General features: G+C 49.6%; 6 protein-coding genes across 6 annotated transcripts; 1 reads left to right on the top strand and 5 right to left on the bottom strand.

The window, feature by feature from the left end:
* Positions 1 to 52: 52 nt before the first annotated feature.
* N7511_001482 (uncharacterized protein) lies at positions 53 to 4693 on the bottom strand (the record flags this gene model as incomplete). Its single annotated transcript, XM_057123907.1, has 4 exons — positions 53 to 600; positions 653 to 731; positions 786 to 4330; positions 4393 to 4693. 4 exons carry the CDS (start codon positions 4691 to 4693, stop codon positions 53 to 55), a joined length of 4473 nt encoding a protein of 1490 aa, XP_056989640.1.
* Positions 4694 to 5010: 317 nt separating this feature from the next.
* On the top strand, positions 5011 to 7142 carry N7511_001483 (putative Kelch repeats protein; the record flags this gene model as incomplete). Its single annotated transcript, XM_057123908.1, has 3 exons — positions 5011 to 5455; positions 5520 to 5665; positions 5727 to 7142. The coding sequence occupies 3 exons, from the start codon at positions 5011 to 5013 to the stop codon at positions 7140 to 7142; spliced, it is 2007 nt and encodes a 668-aa protein (XP_056989641.1).
* Positions 7143 to 7543: 401 nt separating this feature from the next.
* On the bottom strand, positions 7544 to 8485 carry N7511_001484 (uncharacterized protein; the record flags this gene model as incomplete). Its single annotated transcript, XM_057123909.1, has 3 exons — positions 7544 to 8032; positions 8118 to 8184; positions 8415 to 8485. The coding sequence occupies 3 exons, from the start codon at positions 8483 to 8485 to the stop codon at positions 7544 to 7546; spliced, it is 627 nt and encodes a 208-aa protein (XP_056989642.1).
* A 2326-nt stretch (positions 8486 to 10811) lies between these two features.
* On the bottom strand, positions 10812 to 11669 carry N7511_001485 (putative HIT finger domain protein; the record flags this gene model as incomplete). Its single annotated transcript, XM_057123910.1, has 1 exon — positions 10812 to 11669. The coding sequence occupies one exon, from the start codon at positions 11667 to 11669 to the stop codon at positions 10812 to 10814; it is 858 nt and encodes a 285-aa protein (XP_056989643.1).
* A 347-nt stretch (positions 11670 to 12016) lies between these two features.
* On the bottom strand, positions 12017 to 12511 carry N7511_001486 (uncharacterized protein; the record flags this gene model as incomplete). Its single annotated transcript, XM_057123911.1, has 3 exons — positions 12017 to 12100; positions 12193 to 12298; positions 12381 to 12511. The coding sequence occupies 3 exons, from the start codon at positions 12509 to 12511 to the stop codon at positions 12017 to 12019; spliced, it is 321 nt and encodes a 106-aa protein (XP_056989644.1).
* Positions 12512 to 12759: 248 nt separating this feature from the next.
* Positions 12760 to 18650, bottom strand: N7511_001487 (dopey family protein; the record flags this gene model as incomplete). Its single annotated transcript, XM_057123912.1, has 7 exons — positions 12760 to 14028; positions 14078 to 15540; positions 15610 to 15836; positions 15892 to 18113; positions 18170 to 18319; positions 18377 to 18501; positions 18560 to 18650. The coding sequence occupies 7 exons, from the start codon at positions 18648 to 18650 to the stop codon at positions 12760 to 12762; spliced, it is 5547 nt and encodes a 1848-aa protein (XP_056989645.1).
* Between the last annotated feature and the right edge of the window lie 253 nt (positions 18651 to 18903).

Consider the following 18903-nt stretch of genomic DNA (forward strand, 5'->3'; position numbering starts at 1 on the left):
TATGCGGAAACGCCCAAATGATAGTGAATTTCCCGAACAACAAAAAAAGAAATCAGATAGGCATCATTCCAATCGTGGGTTTTGGGGTTTTGGATCTAGCATTTTTTCGTGATCCAGACTGGCTCGGAGGTCGGTCCCCTGACTTAGCTTTCGATCGCGAGCCTTTTCCTTTGAAGCTGCCAGTTGAGCCATACTTTCGTCGGGGTGCTCGTTTTCCAGGCGCGCGTTTGCGACCTTTGGAGCCAGCAGCGGACTGGCCGTCGTCGTAGTCATTTCCAGAGTCAAACCCTGGAGATGGTGGTGGGAAATAGCAGCTTGTGATGTTGTCCGTGACATTGATAGGTGCGGGTTGAACAGGATTGTCCAGTGCGAAGCCATTCATGTCATCTATGAATAGGTCATCGTCGCTGTACTCGTCGCTGCTGCTGAGATTGATGACATTATGGTGATTGGGGTCCGGAACAACTCCGTCAGTTTCTGCCTCTTGTGTCATTTCATCATATCGCCGCTTTGCGTGCCCAATGAGTTTGAGTATCCCTCGACCATAGCGCTTCACTTTGTCCTGGTCAATGTTCGGGATTCTGGCAAGCCCCTCAAGACCTATTGTAGTGTAAGCTTTGGAGTTTCAATGGTCTTGAAGGTTAGCACTGACCTCGGGGGAATGAAATTCCCATTTCACGCAACATCTGATCAGAGAATGGCTGGGAACGAAGGTTCTTTTCCACAACGAGCTAGGCAAAAAATGTCAGTTTCCTTGTGGTGTATTGATGGAACGGCAAGCTCACCTTTTGAAGATAGTCTTTGGCATTTACCTCGAAGCCTTCCACGACTGCACGATGCAGATGATCAAGGTTCTCTAGACGTTGATCGCAGGTGATCGGGGGCCCCGGCTGATGTGTGTTCCCACGACGAGGCTGGCTGTTGGTTCGAATTGGTTCGAATCCATCGTCACTGTCATCATAGGCCGGAGGACGAACTGGGGCGGACGTGTATTGGAAGCGCTCCGTGCGACGATCTTGAGCAGCGATCACTGGCGATGAGACCATGGTGGAATGAGGAGCACCCTGAGTACCAGGTTTTGATTTCTGTCCAGCCACCTTGCTTTTGGCCTTAGCCTTGGCTGCCTTGCTATTCGGAGAAGCGCGGACTTCTAGCTCCATTCGCCGCTTGCCAGACTCATACTCAGCTGCACGGCGACCGAGAATGATGTACTGAACCGCGAAGTCCTTCTTGTTGATGACGTTGTCTTCAGCCAGTGCGTCTTCGCCAAGCAACCGGTAAAATAAACGTTCAGCTTCTCCTCGGTCGAGGTTTGCACCTTTTCCATACCCTGCCATTTTGCGGTGCGATGGATCCTTCGCTGTTTTGCAAGCTCCCCGAAGTATGTCCACACAATAAAGAACAGTTACTTTTGCTTTCTCCGTCTGTAGGTGTCGCACAATCTTGATTGCCCATGAGGCCTGCTCCGTGAAGTCATGGACTTCAAACACCAAATCAGACTTACAATTATCGCAGGTGTTGTTACAATCGTCCCGTCGGAAGTACTCATTGAAGTATGCGAGGACTTGCACGCGTCTGCAATCGCTGCGGTTCTCACAGAATTGGACCACATTCCGCAACATTTGCTTCTGGCGTGCCTTTTGTTGATAGCTACCATCTCCCGAGTCAATCATGCGTTTCAAAGTTGCGCTGTCTCTGTAGCCGTAGTAGAGATAACAACCAGAACGCTTGCCATCTCGACCAGCCCGCCCAGTCTCTTGGTAGTACCCCTCGAGACTCTTTGGGATGCTGTGGTGCATGACAAATCGTACATCAGGCTTATCAATTCCCATTCCAAAGGCAATAGTTGCCACAATGATGTGCAGCTGACCCGCCTGCCATTGGGACTGCACCTTTGATTTTTGTGGTGGTGTCAATTTGGCATGATAATGAGCCGCTTTGAGGCGATACTTCTTGTGTAGATCTTCGGCAACCTTCTCACAAGTTGCTCGAGAGAGGCAATAGATGATTCCACACTGGTTTCGATAGGAACTTGTGATGGTTTCTGCCATGCTGGCCAACACTTCATCGTTTTTCCCTTTTGGCCGCACTTCGTATGTAAGGTTTGGACGGTTGAAACTCTGCAAGAATACCTCACATCCGGACATCTTGAGGTTATGCATGACGTCCACTTTTACATTTTCTGTGGCTGTGGCTGTGAGGGCCATGAGAGGTACACCGGGCAACCGGCTTCGGACTTCTCCCAGCTCTTTGTAGTCAGGGCGGAAATCATGACCCCATTGACTAACACAGTGAGCCTCATCAATGACAAGACGGGCCAGTCTTTTTTTCTGGTTGAGCTTCTCCAGGGCATTGACCAAAGTTTGATTTTTGTTAATCATTTCAGGGGTGATATACAGCACCTCCACGTCTTCTCCATCGGCATAGGAGAGTTGGCTTAAAATCCACGATCGCTGTTCTCTCTCAGTGTCACCGTTCATCATAAAGGCCTTGACGTTCAACTTGTGCAGGTGTGACACCTGGTCCTCCATCAAGCTCAGCAAAGGGGATACCACGATAGTCACACCGCGAGTGTGGCCGCCAGTCACAATTGAAGGCAACTGATAACACAAAGACTTTCCTCCACCAGTGGGCATGAGAACGAAAGTGTCTTTTCCGGCAAGTGTTGCATCAATAGCCTCCAGCTGATTGGGTCGGAACCCACGAAGGTGAAATCGATCTTTAAGAACCGTCCTCACCTCGTGAGACCAGGGATGATTCGACCAGAAGGCGCTACGCCCAGGTGACTTCTTTGGAGCAGGTGCCTTCTGGGTATTTCCAGATGTCTCTGCAAATACCTTACGGTTCTGGCTAGCCTTTTCTGGCATAGAGCTTGGGTGACCTTGATCAAAGCTCCCGGTCACTTCTAGCATCTCATCGTCACTGGCATTCCAGTCAAAGTCATCAAAATCCATTGAAGTAAGCGGTGGGGACCCCATATTCCGAGTAACAGATTGATCATTGAATTTGTGACGCTGTGTTTCTTGTGGTCTTTTAGGGCTCATGACAGGCACATGACGGCTTGGTTGAACTTCTTGGGGAGCATTGGCCCACGAAGATAAGGGTGGCTCCTGTGCTGTCGTGCGAGTCTCAAATGACGATTCAATGCTATCCACAGACGATGGTTCCGGTACAAGAGGGCAGTCATCCACCAGGTCGAGGATCTTGGCCTGTGGAAGCAGCTCAGAAATCTTGGTTTCGATTTTTTCCAACTCAGCCTCGACCGCTCGACTCTGTGCAAGCTCTTCGGGCATAGTGGTTGGATCTAGACCTTGGGAGATCGCTTGTATCAGGTTCTGCTTCAAGGCTTGCTTCCGGGAAATGCAAGTCTTGTGCGCTGCTTGGTGTTTCTGAAGCTCTTCAATCATCCCAACTTGAGCAACAATATTCTTGTTCTCGGCGACAAGTTCTTGGTCGATTTGGCCTTCCATGACCTGCTGGTATACAATCTCCGAGTTCCTCTGTAGAGTAGCCCTGAGCTTGGTGATTGCATGTGGGAAAGAGTTATAACCAAGAGATAGGAGCTTAAAAAGACCCGGCTCCTTCTCTTGTGAGTTAGCTGGTTTTGACCATGGCGTCGACGGGGTAGGGTCTTGCGAAGGCGTTTTTTGTTTCGATCGATTCGGAGGTTGCATAGGCGGTACTGGTGCTTTTGGTGTCATATCAGACCGTGAATCCCAGTTATCACTTCTTTTCCCGTCACCAGCTGGACTAATTTCAGGAAGTATCGGGTACAATGATTCCTCGGTATCTAGTACCATATCATCAACATGGGTATCATCGCCGACCCAGTCGTCGAATATATCCTCATCATCATCATCCGAGTCTGCAATCACCTGCTTTCGATGGCTGCGAGGAGCCACCGGAGAATTATATTCAGATCGCTTCACTGCGTTCGAAGGAATCTTCTGGGCCGTCTGAAGTGATGCTTCGGGGTAGTCTAGAGCTGCTTCCTCTCTAGTGGCTGGATGCCGAGCAGCCTTCGAGGGACTTCGCATTTTGGTCGCATGTTTCGATGGCGAAAGAAGATCGGATGTATACTCGTCACTCTTGCGCTTCTTGCCGCGTTTTTCGCGTGGTGTAACTTCTTCGGTCCATAACCCGCGCGGTTCTCCAAATCGTACAGTCCCCGATGTGCTTGACGACAAGATTGACTGGCCAAGCACTCCTGTCAGATCAATGGCTTCAATGGCGTCGTGTTTAGAGCTGCCGGAATTATTTGATCGTAGCGGATCGAGCTTTGGTCGAGGAGTCTTGTGTGATGACGCCGGAGGGTCGCGTAAATTGTCCGCTTGGAAATAGCTTGTGTCAGCACAATTGTCCCTAAATGATTGCTCATACTTGGTCACGCACCTCGAGCGCTTGGCTTCGGGGAAGAGCGCTGTTTCGTTGATGGCGTGTTGGCAGAGGTCGTGTCGCGACGACTCAACATACGAGGCTTGCTCGCAGACTGTGGTGCGAATAGAAGCCTGGCCATTTCTTCGTCCGCGTCGCTGTCCACATGTTCCGGAATATCATGGAGGGTCGTTGATTCGTCTGCGCGGGGAACCGATTGCGATGCGTTGCGTTCAGGCAAGCTGACAAGAGCAGGACATGTAGGTGGAGCTTGCTTCAACAGCCATTTAAGATGAGCGGCCAAGTTATTCTTCGTCATAGGGGCGTGTTACTCTCATCGCCGTCGTTGATGTTTTTCGAGATGAGCAATCGCGAACCCATAGACGCGTCGGCACGTGAGCGGTCAGGCAAATTCGATCTCCGACCAGTTGCCAACCAGAGCAAATAATAACAAGACAATAGAAATTGTAGGATTCTGTTCAGTAGATACTGTCTCACCTACGGGGCTCAACCTGGTGTAAAACAACTCCAGTTGCCTCCAACTGGTATAGATCGGAGGGGCAATCCAGTGTGGGGAAAAAAGCGCATAATTTCTGCCCCACGGCGAATTTTCACGGCATTCGACATACATCCAACATGGGGAAAAAGGATAAGAAGTCTGCCGAGCACAAGGCGCGTGTTGCTGCCAAGCAAACAAAGAAAGGCGACAAGAAAGAAAAGAGATCCAAGGCCAAGGGCAAAGATGCAGACAGCGATGCCGAAGACGCAGATCTCGATGCCATTCTGGCCCAGTACGCCGAGGAACAGGCCAAGTTCTTGAAGGTCACTGAAGTAGCATCTGAGCCTCCTGTTCCCCGGTCATCTTCGACTATACTGGCATCGCCGTCTAACCGCAATGAGATCCTGCTTTTTGGTGGAGAATTCTTCGACGGCACCCATGCCTCGTTCTTCAACAATCTGTTCATCTATTTGATTGATCGTGGTGAATGGAGAGAAGTGAACAGTCCCAACAGTCCTCTTCCTCGCAGTGGACATGCATGGTGTCGTGGTGGAAACACCGGAGGTATCTATATGTTCGGAGGTACGCTTATCCAGCCATGTTTCGAGTGGGAGATCTATGTTGTCTGGTTTCTGACTTGAAACAGGAGAGTTCTCGTCCCCTAAACAGGGCACCTTTTACCACTACAATGATTTCTGGCATTTGGATACGGCCACGAGAGAATGGACTCGTCTTGAGACCAAGGGCAAAGGACCCCCTGCTAGAAGTGGTCATCGCATGACTTACTTCAAGGTATGAATCAGCCTAAATCCTAAGATTGGAGTCGGGGAGAACTAAGCTAATGATCGATTAGAACTATATTATTCTGTTCGGTGGATTCCAAGATACTTCCCAACAGACCAAGTATCTACAGGACCTGTGGATCTATGATTGCCAGCAGTACACGTGGTCTAACCCTACCTTAACCACTTCTCAAAAGCCAGACCCCCGCTCATCATTCTCTCTGCTCCCACACGATACCGGCGCTGTTCTCTACGGCGGTTATTCGCGTGTGAAGGCATCAGCAGCTGGCGGCAAGCAAGGCAAGGGTCCCCAGAAGATGGCTCTCCGACCTATGGTCCACCAGGATACCTGGTTCTTGAGAATCATTCCTCCCGCCTCCGAGGCACCAGCATCAACAGGCCCCACAATCAGATGGGAGCGACGAAAGAAGCCCGCTAACACGCCCAACCCGCCGCGTGTGGGAACCACCATGGCATACCACAAGGGCCGTGGTATCATGTTTGGTGGTGTGCATGACGTGGAATTGACCGAGGAGGGAATTGACAGCGAGTTCTTTGATACACTTTTCGCCTGGAACACTGACCGAAACCGTTTCTTCCCTCTGACTCTGCGCCGTCCTCGTGCGCCTGGTAAGAAGCAGCAGGCAAATCAGGCTGCCAAGTCTAAGAACCGAGGCAAGGCGGATGAAGAGGAGCTTTTGGCGAATCTCAAGGCTTTGGAGGCTAAGGTTGGAGTTCGTGGTGATGATGATGAGGACGAGGAAATGTCTACGCCTCAGCCTGAAGAGCCTGTGGAACCAGCTAAGCCCTCGGTTGTTCGCTTTGAGATGCCTCACAGGCGGTTCAATGCCCAGTTGGCTGTGCAAGACGATACACTTTTTATTTTTGGTGGTACTTTTGAGAAGGGTGACCGAGAGTTCACTTTCGATGATATGTATTCCATTGACCTGGTCAAGTTGGATGGTGTCAAGGAGGTCTTCTACAAGGAGCCAGAGAACTGGAACTTGTTGAAGGAAGAAGACAGTGACGAAGAAATGGATGATGAAGAGGACGATGATGAAATGGACGAAGACGAAGAAAAGGCCGAGGAGATGTCTCTTGATGCTTCACCTGCTCCAGAAGACGTGGAAGCGTCATCTGTCACCAAGGACATGGAGCAGCTCGAAGTCGAGGAGTCTGAAGAGCCTAATGTCAATGACAGCAGACCTCTGCCCCGTCCGTTCGAGAGCTTGCGTGAGTTCTTCAGTCGTACATCTGAGGATTGGCAGAACATCATGATGGAAATTGCCAAAGCGAGAGATGAGGCCAGTGAGAAGACCATCAAGGAACTGCGTAAGGCGGCGTTCTCCATGGCTGAGGAGAAATGGTGGGATAGCAGAGAGGAGATCATGGCTCTGGAGGATGAGCAAGAGGCAGCGGGCATTGGTGAGGTTGTCAGCATTTCCGATCGCACTGATAATGCGGGAGGAGCTGGTCGTCGCCGTTAGGTTCTTCATAGAGATGCTAAAAATTATATGTGTTTTATGTCCATTCAGATCCGAAGTATGTATACAACCTGTGTACTACCATTGATAAAGCATTAGACACTATATGAAAGCTTCTAAGTGAGTGCAGCGCTTAGTGAATTGTTTCTGCTTTACCTGGGGTTCTTTTCTCTCATCTCTCTTCCCGCCTCTTCTTTGATGTCTTACTTTCGTCTCTACTTTTGTCTCTTCAGGGAGTCTCTCAGAGGACACGGTGACTACCATGCTCAGGTTCTTTATAAGAATAATTATTGATAAGAATAGGGGTATAATAAATACATTTATAATCATAACAGGGCCCTCCTCCACAATTTGGACCGGAATGGCGCAGCCTCAGTTCCCCCCCAAACCTCCGGATTGGTACCTCACCCGCGGTTGAACACCCCCATGATCCCCCCGAACCCCTCAGCAACCCTCCGCCAAACCGACACATATCCAGGGTTGGCCGCAACCCCCGGAGTGGTAGGGGCCGCGGATTCCGTCGTCACTGTGTTGTTGAGAACGTGTTCTCCGGGGAAGAAGTGCAACAGACGGACTGGATATGTGCTCTGGCCACCGGGTATGAGTGTTTCCCGCGGTGGCAAGTCCGCTGGTCCCTGTGGCGTCGCAGCGGCGGCTGGCAGGGAAGTCGAGTTTGTATTGTTACTCGGCTCGGAGCCGTCTGTCGGGGATGAAATCCGACTAGACGGGGTTAGTGTCGTATTGTCGACCAAGCGGTTGGTAGCCTGTGCGTCGGTTGCCTCAGGCTGTTGAGAGGGAGTGCAGTGATCTGTCATCGCGGCGGCCACTGGGGGCTCCACGGTGGCGGACAGATACTGGTTTTCGGGGTCATGTTGGACCAGGAGGGTGAGGGCCTCTTAGTCCGCTGGTTTGCGGAACCAAGCTGCATCAAATATGTCAGTACTCTTCCTAATATCAAGTTCTGAAGAATGGTCTTACAGTGGCGGGTGCGGTACCAATTCCGAAGGCCGAGGGAGACTTCAGCTGCGCTTTTTCCGTTCCAGAACTGGGAAGGAGGGCGACTATAAGCAAACTTGTTAGTATTCGACCCAGACAATCTTCATCTGAAAAACGATGCCGGGGAAGTTTTCATGAGCCGAGAGCACAGGATATATCATACTGACAGGGGAGTGAGTTCATATAAGAGGTGAAAGTCAACACAGAAGTGAGGGTCAAGTCAACACAGAAGGGGATACACAGGGAGTAGGCTCTGAGTAATCCAACGTGAAGACTTACGAGTACTTCATATAAGCAAAGATAACAGCGACCACGGCCACCACAACACTGACAGCAATTTTCCAGCCCATTTTGAAACTGTGTTTTGGTTCAAGAAACTCACACGCGGGGGGTTGGCTACGAGCCTGCTTTTAAGTCTACGCAGGCAGGACCCAAGATCACAAACTCTATTGAATACAGGTAGGAGCTCGCTTAGTCTCGCTTAATGAATTAGCAGTACCGACAGTGTGCTTCTGTTTTGTTCAATGGGTCGAAACCAATTCAGTTCTTCAAAACAGCCAGAATTGGTGGACTAAAAGCCCTAGGACTCAAATACGGCTTGATATTGATCCAGATCCGACGACGTCAGGTAAGATCAATCATCTCAAATTAATGACCAGACTGAAAATACATATCAATTCAATACCTAGTCTTTAATTTTGTAAATCAAACGCCAACCAGAAGTCTCAGAATGCGATGGCTGATCTCTCGTGATCTATTATCATTGGCATGTTCATACTCGGCAGGTGACATGAATCAACCTCAATTTCAGTCCATTTAAAAGAATCAAGGAATCAAACTGAAAATGATGGAGAGATCAAGTGCGCAGAATGAAGACGTTTGTTTTGGTCGAGGGTGTTGGGAAGAAGTGAAAGAGCTGAAAGAGAAAGGCTGGACTGAGGCAACCGCAATGTATGAAATGGGATTCTTGCTTTGAATCTTGCATGTAACTACTCCATAATCGCGTGATATACTTGTATTAGTATATTTAGATCTAGAATATAACTCGTGCGGCTCACTGGAGGGCAGGAAGTATTATCGAGACAGCCAATATCAAATGAATTACAGCACAAGTGGAGTAAAGCTAAGCTGAGGTACACAAGATTCACCCATGATTTTTCCTTTGCTCTTTTTCTTTGTTGCTTGGTATATGTCAGATCTGATACCAACAAAGTATGCTCGAAGGTATCGACAGCGATACGTCTTGCTGGAAGGATGTCCCAAAAAGGCGTAAAACGTATTGATGTCGCTTAGAGCAGCCGCATAATCAAAGTCAAACCCACGGGCCGTAGTACAGCAACCACATCGTACAGTACAGTGTCCCACACTCAATCGATCTCCGTCAACTGGCTCACGTTTTTCACAGCATCCATACTGGCGGCTGCAGCAGCCCCCTCTTCCCGCGCACTCTTTTACGAGGTCTGGGTGGAGATACCATTTTGAATTAGATCTCCATGCCTCGTGGGCTCTGCTGAATGGCCCGGCTGGAATCAAAGATTTTATTTTGTGTAGCTCTTGTCCTAGAAACCAACGGTTTGTAATGAATTTGTTTATCACATTGAGGTATTCGTCAAGTGTTTCCTTTTTCGCCTGCATTTTCTTGAGTGACTCATATGTCTGTCGTAGTTGCGCCTCTCTCTGGAACAAGTGTCTCATCAACTGTTCATGCATCAATATTCTCATGAGAGTGGCGTCCAATTTGAAATCTTTGAGTCTTGGGTCGTGTTTGCTGTAGTAATCCATGACCGAAAGCCGGAACCTTTGCAAAGTATCAAAGTCGCCATACTTTTGGACGATAGGGTCGAGTTTCTCATACAGGGGGATAAGAACACGGCCGAGCATCTTGGAGGCTGCCGTAAGGAATAGGATTTGTAGACTTGTTTGATGAATTGTGCGAAGAGTAGACTGAAAGTGGATGAACAAGATGTCAGAGCAAGTTCAAGTATGTCGTGAGTCATGTTTACAAACAGGCTTCTAGGCCAAAAGCTTTTCAAGAGCTAAGTTAACGCATTATACCTCCACCTGGACATGGATGTGGCTTGACGTTAAGATTAAGGTTATACAATGTCTTGGCATGGGAGGTCTAGGTTTGAGTTGAACCCCCGAATTAGATGCAACAAGACAGCTACATGGCATATCTCACGTTTATTATATAAACTATATACTTTTATGGTTAATCAATCCCGTCAAAGGCGATAACTTGTACATCCAGGTCTTAAAATGGGTCCGTACGCACAAATTTGATGCTATATCAATGAAATTTCAAAACGCATTTATCTGCCAGCGCGATGCAGGGATATATATACACATGAATTCCACCAACCTTCCGCCCCTTTTACTTTCGTAATAGCCAACAACCCACGAAATAATAAGAGAAACTCACTCAAATGACCTTCTTATTGAAAAATTTGGAAGGAGACTGAGTTTTTTCACTAGAAGTATGGCTCACACTTGCACGCGGATTTCTCGAATCAACTATGAGCGCTACTAGAAGAGCTGCATTGTAGAATACAAAGTCAATAATGTACATTGAGTATCAGATTCATAAAGTCATTAAGGAAAAACAGATCGACCTAGTAGGACAACCCGAAATAGTATACACAGACACTAAGTCCGCCACCCCACCCCAAGGAAACCTCAAAAGAAAGCACCACACCTCGAATCCTCATGTACCTTGTAACAGTCCAAGCTACAAGTCCTCAAATGACAAATCCTGCACCGAATCTTCCCCCAATATCCACACAAACAACAAAAAAGCCGTGCAGGTCTCGCAGAAGAAGGCGGCCTCGCCCGAGAAGCATTATAAGAAAGCGGTGGCTCAGACAACAACCGTGCCATAAGTCGTTCAGAAGGCACAGGCGGCGCATATGAGCGCAACAACGGATCCTGATCGTATTCCGATTTGATGAGTTTGGGCTTGCGCGCTGGGACCTCCTCATCTGCCCCCGTCTCTGCCATTGTTGGTGTAGGAGTTGACGCAGCAGTTGTCGTAGCAGTAGATGTACCTGTAATAGCTCCAGAAGGCCGCTTCTTGCCTGCTACACTGGCAGGCGTGGAACTGCGCGCTTTGGCGCCCCGAGCGGCGATTGCAGCGGCGGTGGAGCTATGTGCGACGGCTCCGCCCCCTGTTCCTAGTGCTATGGCTGCTTCTTCATCATCCAGGTGGTTGCGGAAGGTCTTTTGGGATTGGAGAATGCGGCGGACGTTGGAGGTTGTTTTTGATCGGTTGCCGCGCGCGGCGACCTCGCGTGCTTGACGGACTGGGACTGGGATCGCGACGTCGCGTTGGTTTTCGCGGTCTAGTTCGGCGATGTGGCGAGCTATTGCGTTTGCTTGCCGCGAGCTGATATCGCCGCCCTTGCCCGCGTCGCGGATGCCGCGTTTTCGGCCCAGGGTTGGGGCCATCGCTTGGGTTGGGTCGAAGCCTCGCGTTGGGGCGTAGGACCAGCCCGGCATGGCCGTTGATGTATCCTGAAGGAGTTCGACGCGGAACATTTTGTGGGCTGTTTGAGGATGGAGATGGAAAGTTGGAGAGTTGATAGTGCCGGGGAAGTTTGGGGAGCTGATAAGATGTTTGCATGGTTTGCATGGCAGCTGGAGATCGGAGTACGCGGAATAGGAACCAGTTACCTTGTTGGCGTTGGCACTTGATATTTAGGACAGGTTTTGATCGGAAAACAAATGATATTCAACAGAAACTAACAGAATGTAACTTCAATAGAAAGAGTCCCGGCATTTCAACGAATTTCCATGCTGGAATGACAGCCTTCAATGCATAGGAAACAAAAAGACACACCCAACACCAAGGATAAATAAGTACATATATCAATCAGACCCGTCACTCATTTTTTCTTGTGCAACTGATCAACTTTGGACTCCAACTCGGTAATGTATGACTGGAGCTTGATGGTAGCGGACTGGAGGGCCTGAACCAGTAAACACGAGACAATTAGCAAGCGTCAGGCAGAAACAGAGGGTGGAGCATTCCCCTGAAACAACAGGAAAGCTGTGCACATACCGAAATGTCATCAGACAACATTTCATTGGAAAGTCGGTACTCTCCTAGAACGTAATAGTACACCGACGCGCCGGCGGCAACAGATCCAGCCAGGAACCCGAAGACACTGTCGCAGAATCAGTAAAGAAGCTTGACATGGCAGCATGTAGGCGCTGCATAAATTTAGCTATAGGGGTAATTGAGCTCACCCTCCGCGGAAAGCTCCAACAGGCTTGCTGGTCGGTAGAGGCGCAGTCTGGAAGCGGGCGCGTGACGTAGAGAAGGAGCGGATGCCGACGCGTCCACGCAAAGGCAGAAGGATCTTTGAGTGAACGGTCATGATGAGAGGATATCGACCATTCAAGATAGCTCGGAAAATTGGGTGATTTGTGTCTTTGGAGAAGTTGGTTGGTGAGGGGAGTGAGAGCTGGGGAGTGACGTTGATGAATTGCGGAGATCCGGGCGGCCTCGGAACATGCCACTCCAATACAAGAGGATATAGTTATAGCCCGCCCAATGAAGACACTTGCATTTGCCATCGTGTTATTATTCTTATTCAAAATATCTAAGAGTACAAGCTAAGTGATCTTAATTGGCCATTGTGCTCTCGTTGAAGAGATCTGCCAAGAGGTCGTTTCGGCATACTCCCAGATCTACGTTGTCCATGCCGTACGTGCTTTCAAACACGAAGATACTCAATCGAGCAAAGAATGGTCGCAAGACCCGCTCGACGATTTCGTCCTTGGCGGTTTCTCGAATCCAGTCTGAAATAAGCCATGGTCGCTTGAGGCCACTGCGAGCTTGAGGCTCGTTTGTGTCGGTAGGAACAATTGGTGATGCTGCGCCTCGTGGGCCGAAGCTCTGAGAGACCTCGTCGGCCAAAGCAATTGGTTCCCAGCGGTCGGGAGGATAGACCGCGTCAATAGTGTCGGTTACGAAGAGCCATTCTAGTAGCTGGAAGTCATCCGGCGCGAGCACAAGCAGGACATCGAGTAGCTTACAGGCTTGCAGCAGCGAGTAAGAATTATAGAGCTCGGAATGAGGGCTTTGTGGTACGGAAGAGACAGCCCCTTGAAGCTCTGTGTTGACCAAAGGCCAGAAAGGCGCCATGGCAGAAGCAGAAGTCTTAAGCGCGAGAGCACGGAGAAGCATGAAAATCTCCGCTCGAGTGGCAGACGAAGGCGATGAAGCGCTGGTAGCGGCAAGAAGATCCTCGAGCTTCTGAAGCAATGCCGGTAGCTCGCCAACGAAATAGTCGTCATTGGCAGATAGAACAAGCAGCGCGATTCGCCTCAGGTTGAGCTGTGCTTTGCGATCGGCTTCCAGTCGGGCTGCGGATGCTCCTACACCGAACATGATACCTGCTGCACTGGGTGGAGGAATGCGGACAAGAATTTCAAATAGCCGTTCCTTGTCGGCGAGAACCCATTGTCGTAACAGATCCATCCAATTGTTCTTGACCAAATCCACCTGCAATCCAAAGAAACGGGGGTCATGGAACGCATCGGAAATATCCTTCTTCCACAGTTTTGCGGCAGCTGGAACCTTTGTCATTTGCTGCAAGAGAACCATGACATTGCGGTTGAGGTTGTTCGGGAAGAGGCGTGACCGAATGAGAGGGCCGACCACGTTTGTTGAGACGCCAGTAATGGCGGTGTTGATGCGATCTGAATCACCCAGGGTCGTGATGAACGATGGCATGGAGACGGCGAGAATGCTTAACATATCATCAGGTCCAGTGTGGGAGACTGAGGTCCGGTCATAATCCACTGATGATCTTGCCATAGGTCCGGTGTCTTGATTGAGACCCAAGGGTTTGCTCGTGAAGACTGCAGTGAGGAGACGCAGTAGAACATCCTATCCAGTTGTTAGTGACCATACAAGTATCAAACGTGTATATACATACCCCGAGTTCTTTTCGCATACGGCGGTCTTCACCAAAGGTTGTATTCTCCAATTTCACTCCCAGGATAGCCGCAAATTCAATCAAACGCGGAAGAATCAGTCGGTGCGGGAACGGATTGCTGAGAACATCACGCAGGAAAGTTGTGCAGTCTGTCCAAATTTCATCAAGAACGTCATCGTCTAATGAGCGAGCATAAGTGACCAAGAAGCTGGCGAGCTCCGACTCGGAAAGACTTGATGTCAGGGATGACTTCCTGCTGGGGTCCAACGCGCTAGGGTTCGTGCGAGTGTAGATTGCATTGAAGATGGCAGGAATGGTGATTTTCGGACTTGACCCGTCAAGGGTATGAAGAAGATTGAAGATCAACGACGCTGTCTCCGTGTCGGACTTTGTCCACATTTCCACTAAAGTTTCAAGGCATTCGAGTGCTTCTGCTGTGAAGAAGTGCTCTAAGAATCGCCGCGAGCGATTTCGCATCCGCAAAGAGGTATACTGGAATGAGGCCATAGATTCAGAATCCGGAGGAGCTCCAGCTCCGTCTCCTGCACCCCACGCCCAGATAGAGAAACATAATCGAACGGCGTCTTGGAAACAGAGAAGAACAGTCAGGCGATCATTAGCGGTATTGGGGCGACCTTGACCTCCTTCTGAGTTGAATACTCCCGATACCATGTTCCCGAAGAAGCCTTGAGCTTGGTCGGGGCTCTTGACTGCTGGAACGTTGGCTTCCTCCACAACGAGGCGTTCATGGGCGTTTGCGATACAGGTCTCAAGACCAGTGAGGAGAGCAATTGTGACTTGCTCAGAGCGGTCCTGTGGCCAGTCTTCTGTCTGCTGGAAACATAACTGTAGCCTTCCAAAGGACGCTCGGATTTCCCTGCAGAAACATTCTACCAGCATCAAAAGGATTTGGAATATAGAGCCAGAGTAAAGAGGGAGGACCTCGCAAAGCAATACAATCCACTTGTCCACAATCTCTCGAGACTTTGGTGAACTAATTCCTTTGAGAAGACAGTCTAAGAGACGATCAGGCGGCTGGGGAAGCTGTGGTAGCGAAGGTCTTCGGTCTCCCTTGTCACTGGTGAAAGACAAAATTGAAGGACTGGTGAGACGATCACGAGAGCCAGCTCGTAGATGCTTTGGCCGAGGCGGTGGTGGCGGTAAGTAAGCTTGTGCGAATCGGACCTTCAATGCTGCAAGGAGAGCATCGATCAGTGCGCCCTGCACCGCGATGCTGCCAACTTCAGATGAAACCAGAAGGCGCTCGACAAGGAAATCGTCAATCCCGGACTCGACCAGGTCTTCAGCTCCGGGTCCAAGAAGAAGCTGCCGCATGAGTTGCAGAGCGTTCTTCTGTAACCTTTCCCCCTCCAGGCTAACTTGAGTAGGGTCCATGCATTGAGTGCTAACGATTCGCAGAGAGGTCTCAAATATGGCCGAGTGCAGACTCTTTGACTCTGATGCTGGATTATCTATACAAACAAACTCTATTAGCGACACTTTCATTTTCATGTAGGGTAATGTATACTAACCTTCAGATTTGGAGGTGCTTGGGCGCTTTTCATTGCTGAGCATATGCGTAAGAAGTGTGATCCATCCGTTATGCGACAACGTGGCGATGATATTTGTAGCTGTTTGTAACAGGTAGTCGCACTCTTTGTAGTCATCTGGGGAAATCGACTGGTTGTCTGGATTTGACTGGCTCTGGTCATCACGCTCACAAAGTTCATCAAGCTTCGAGATCACCACAAGGAAAACTCTGGTAATTTGTCGTTAGATATTGTTAGGTCATGACGGGTCCAGATGTAACTTACCTGTTTATAGACGGTAGATCTTGAAGCCATAGCTGAACACACTGAGAACCATCGCCTGACTCCCGGGAGAGAAGATCAAGTACAATGAAAAGCGGACGTTCCAGCATCGAGCACTGGTAAGAAAATAGGGTTCCTCCAACCTCTAGCACCTGCTTTGGTAGCTGTTCGTGGATATTGTGATGGCTATGGTTCCACAGAACATAGAATCGCTCCGCATGTTCCTCAGAAGACAAATGTCGAGACCCAGTCGTTGACACATTGATCATCAAGGAGGTTAGAGATGCCTCGACGAGGTGGTCAATCCATGAAATAGAATGTAATAGCCATAAACAACGGACGGCCTCCACATGGAACTTGGGACTGAGCGGTGATAGGTAACACCAGAGCTGATTCACGAGAGGAGTGATGAGATCACACGCATCTTCATAACTGACATAGAAACCAGGTGTATGGATGAAGAATAAGCTTGTGACAGTCGAAGCAATAGTGGAGATAACCGCAAAAGATGTAGTTGTTGGTTTTTCCTCCCCACTACCCAATCGCTGAGACAATGCTTCGTAAAGCTTTCTGTCCCTCAGGACGCGGGACTTGGGAAGCTTCTTCAGCAAACTGACAAGAATATCCAGCTTCTCATGAAGGGAAGCCGTGTCATCTCGATTCCCAAGGGCTGCAATGGCCAGCTCATTGGCTTCTCGAATAATCATATCACCTAGAAGCTTCGTTGGGTACGGAAGAGGAGGGAGTTCCAAAGTGTTTTTGGTTTGCTCGTAGAAGAGGTGGACGGTTTTCAAAACCTCAGTCCCGTGGCTCTTGGTGTCGTTGCCAGCATTCCTTTCAGAGCTTGCCTTCTTGGAAAACACCCGGTCAGTCAAAAGTCCAGTCAATGACTTTAGAACGGTATTTAGTGCGGTAGACACCGATCGCTTGTTGGCAGTGCTCTGCTTAGCTGGAATCTCTCTCATCTTTACAAGGACCGACAATGCTAACAGGGGCACGTGGATTTGAACCATATCTTCCTCACGAACATTGAAGTTTTCGAGGATGAATCGGGCGAGATCCAAGTCACGCAAGATCTGATCAAGGTTGGTATCTAGGTCAGCAGTCCGGTAATCAACCAATCCCAAAATCTCAGAGAAGATTACGCCACTTTCAACGCCATCAAAGAAGGCACTCGCACTGCGGAAGACTTCTTCAAAGTGATTTTTGGGGGCTTGGCCTTCGAATGCTTGAACACTGCGTATCGTGGGCAAGAATACGGCAGGAACGATGTATCCGCCAATTTCCCAACGATCCATAAGTGACAACGCTATACGGAAAGGCTTGGTTCTCTCAGACGGGATATCTGGTGCATGCTTGATCATGTCTAAGAGGCCAGTGACCAAGGGCTGCAAACCCACCCGACTAAAGTATTGTGATTGGGTGGCTTCCTTGCCATCAATAGAGGCTGAACGAGTAGTGTCTGTTGAGAACTTTCGACCGTCCGCCGAGGTTTGATCGTTTGCATCCGGTCCAAGGAACCACGCCCAAAGCCGACGGTTCAAGCTCATGTCTCGCCGAGTGACTACACCCACTGCCGCAATAACCAATGTACGCAAGTCACTGTCTGCGATTTTGGTTTGCAGAATGGGGGAGTTGAGTGGGAGATGGGTCACGAGAAGGTCGAGGAAGTTGCGCTGAACAAGCAGCTGGTCATCAGATAAACCCGATGCAACGCAACGAATCAAGAGCCCAGGTTCTGGCAAAATGACGGCATCTGCTGCGGCGAGCATCTCGGGTGGAATGTCATTTGCCTCAATGCCATGAGCGCTGCTTGGTCGACGATCTGGGATGCCCAGCTTCGGTAGATAGCGGTTCAGATATGCGAGGACGCCGAGTCGTCGACTAGGGTTAGTGATGGAGGCTAAGAACAAACATTGCCAGAAGTACTGCCCAGACGCCCCTGCTTCAGAGGTTCTTTGGGTCTCAAGACGCCCAGCGGCATCACGGAGCTTGTTTACAGTTCGTAATGTTGGTTCAAAGTCATCACTTGTCTCCTCTTCTAGTCCTGGAAGTAGGGCTAGAATAATTGCTTTCAATGCTGGTCGAATAGCCCACGGCTCCAAGTCAACAATATATCCCTCAACCAAGGATAGGAATAATGGGCGAACGGTTAGAGAAGCGAAAGTCAAAGTGGGCGCAAGACCAGGCAGATACAGAGGAAGGTCGTGCGACAATCCCTCAAGCTGTTGATTAAGACATCAGTCAATGTCCCGATAGCTGTTTCAGTGGTCTTTCCTACCTTGATCAATCCAAATATGTATGTGTAGACTTCAAGGGCTTTCTGGTGCACGCCCGATGGCAGTGATGGGTTCAAGCACTGGGCCAGTCGCTTCGAGACGAGTACTTTGTGAGGGACAACTGGTTGATCGGGAGGATGGTTTTGAAGTGCCTAGGAATGGATTATCAGCAATATGCTCCGTATATCGTTTGTTTCAAGTGTTCTCACCTTTAGCAAGCGACTGAGAAAGGAGATGTAGTCGGCCCACTCTTGTAGAGCGTTGTCGAACAGCGAAAGTGCTCTCTCGACGCTGGATGCATATCGGCGGTAGTGTTTGTCTTTCTTGAGGGACCCTAAATGCACCAGAAGAATGAGTCTCGATCTCTAAAGCGAACAGTCGTCGTTGCATACCTTCCCTGCCCTGTAGTCGAGAACGCGTCAAGGAGCTCTCGGAGCTTGCGGGGGAGTTGGACCTCGGAAAGGCACTGGGATCAAGGCTCATGGTGCCAATGACGAACGTAGAATCGGTGTTGAAGCTTCAGACTGGCCTCCGTCATATTTAGGGCATCACAAATGACCCTGTGGGCGAGAGAGTTGAAGGTTGAATGTTGACCAGAAAGCCACGCACGCGGCCACGTTCGATTGTTTTGTTCCGCCTTGGAGCTCCGACTCGCCGACGTCAGGGTTCAACTCCCACACTTCAAGCCACGGACTCTTGGGCTTAACAATGCGCATCTACTGATCTTTTGACCCGC

Source organism: Penicillium nucicola, assembly GCF_028828085.1.
Source record: "Penicillium nucicola strain IBT 29836 chromosome Unknown utg000001l, whole genome shotgun sequence".
Taxonomy (NCBI): domain Eukaryota; kingdom Fungi; phylum Ascomycota; class Eurotiomycetes; order Eurotiales; family Aspergillaceae; genus Penicillium; species Penicillium nucicola.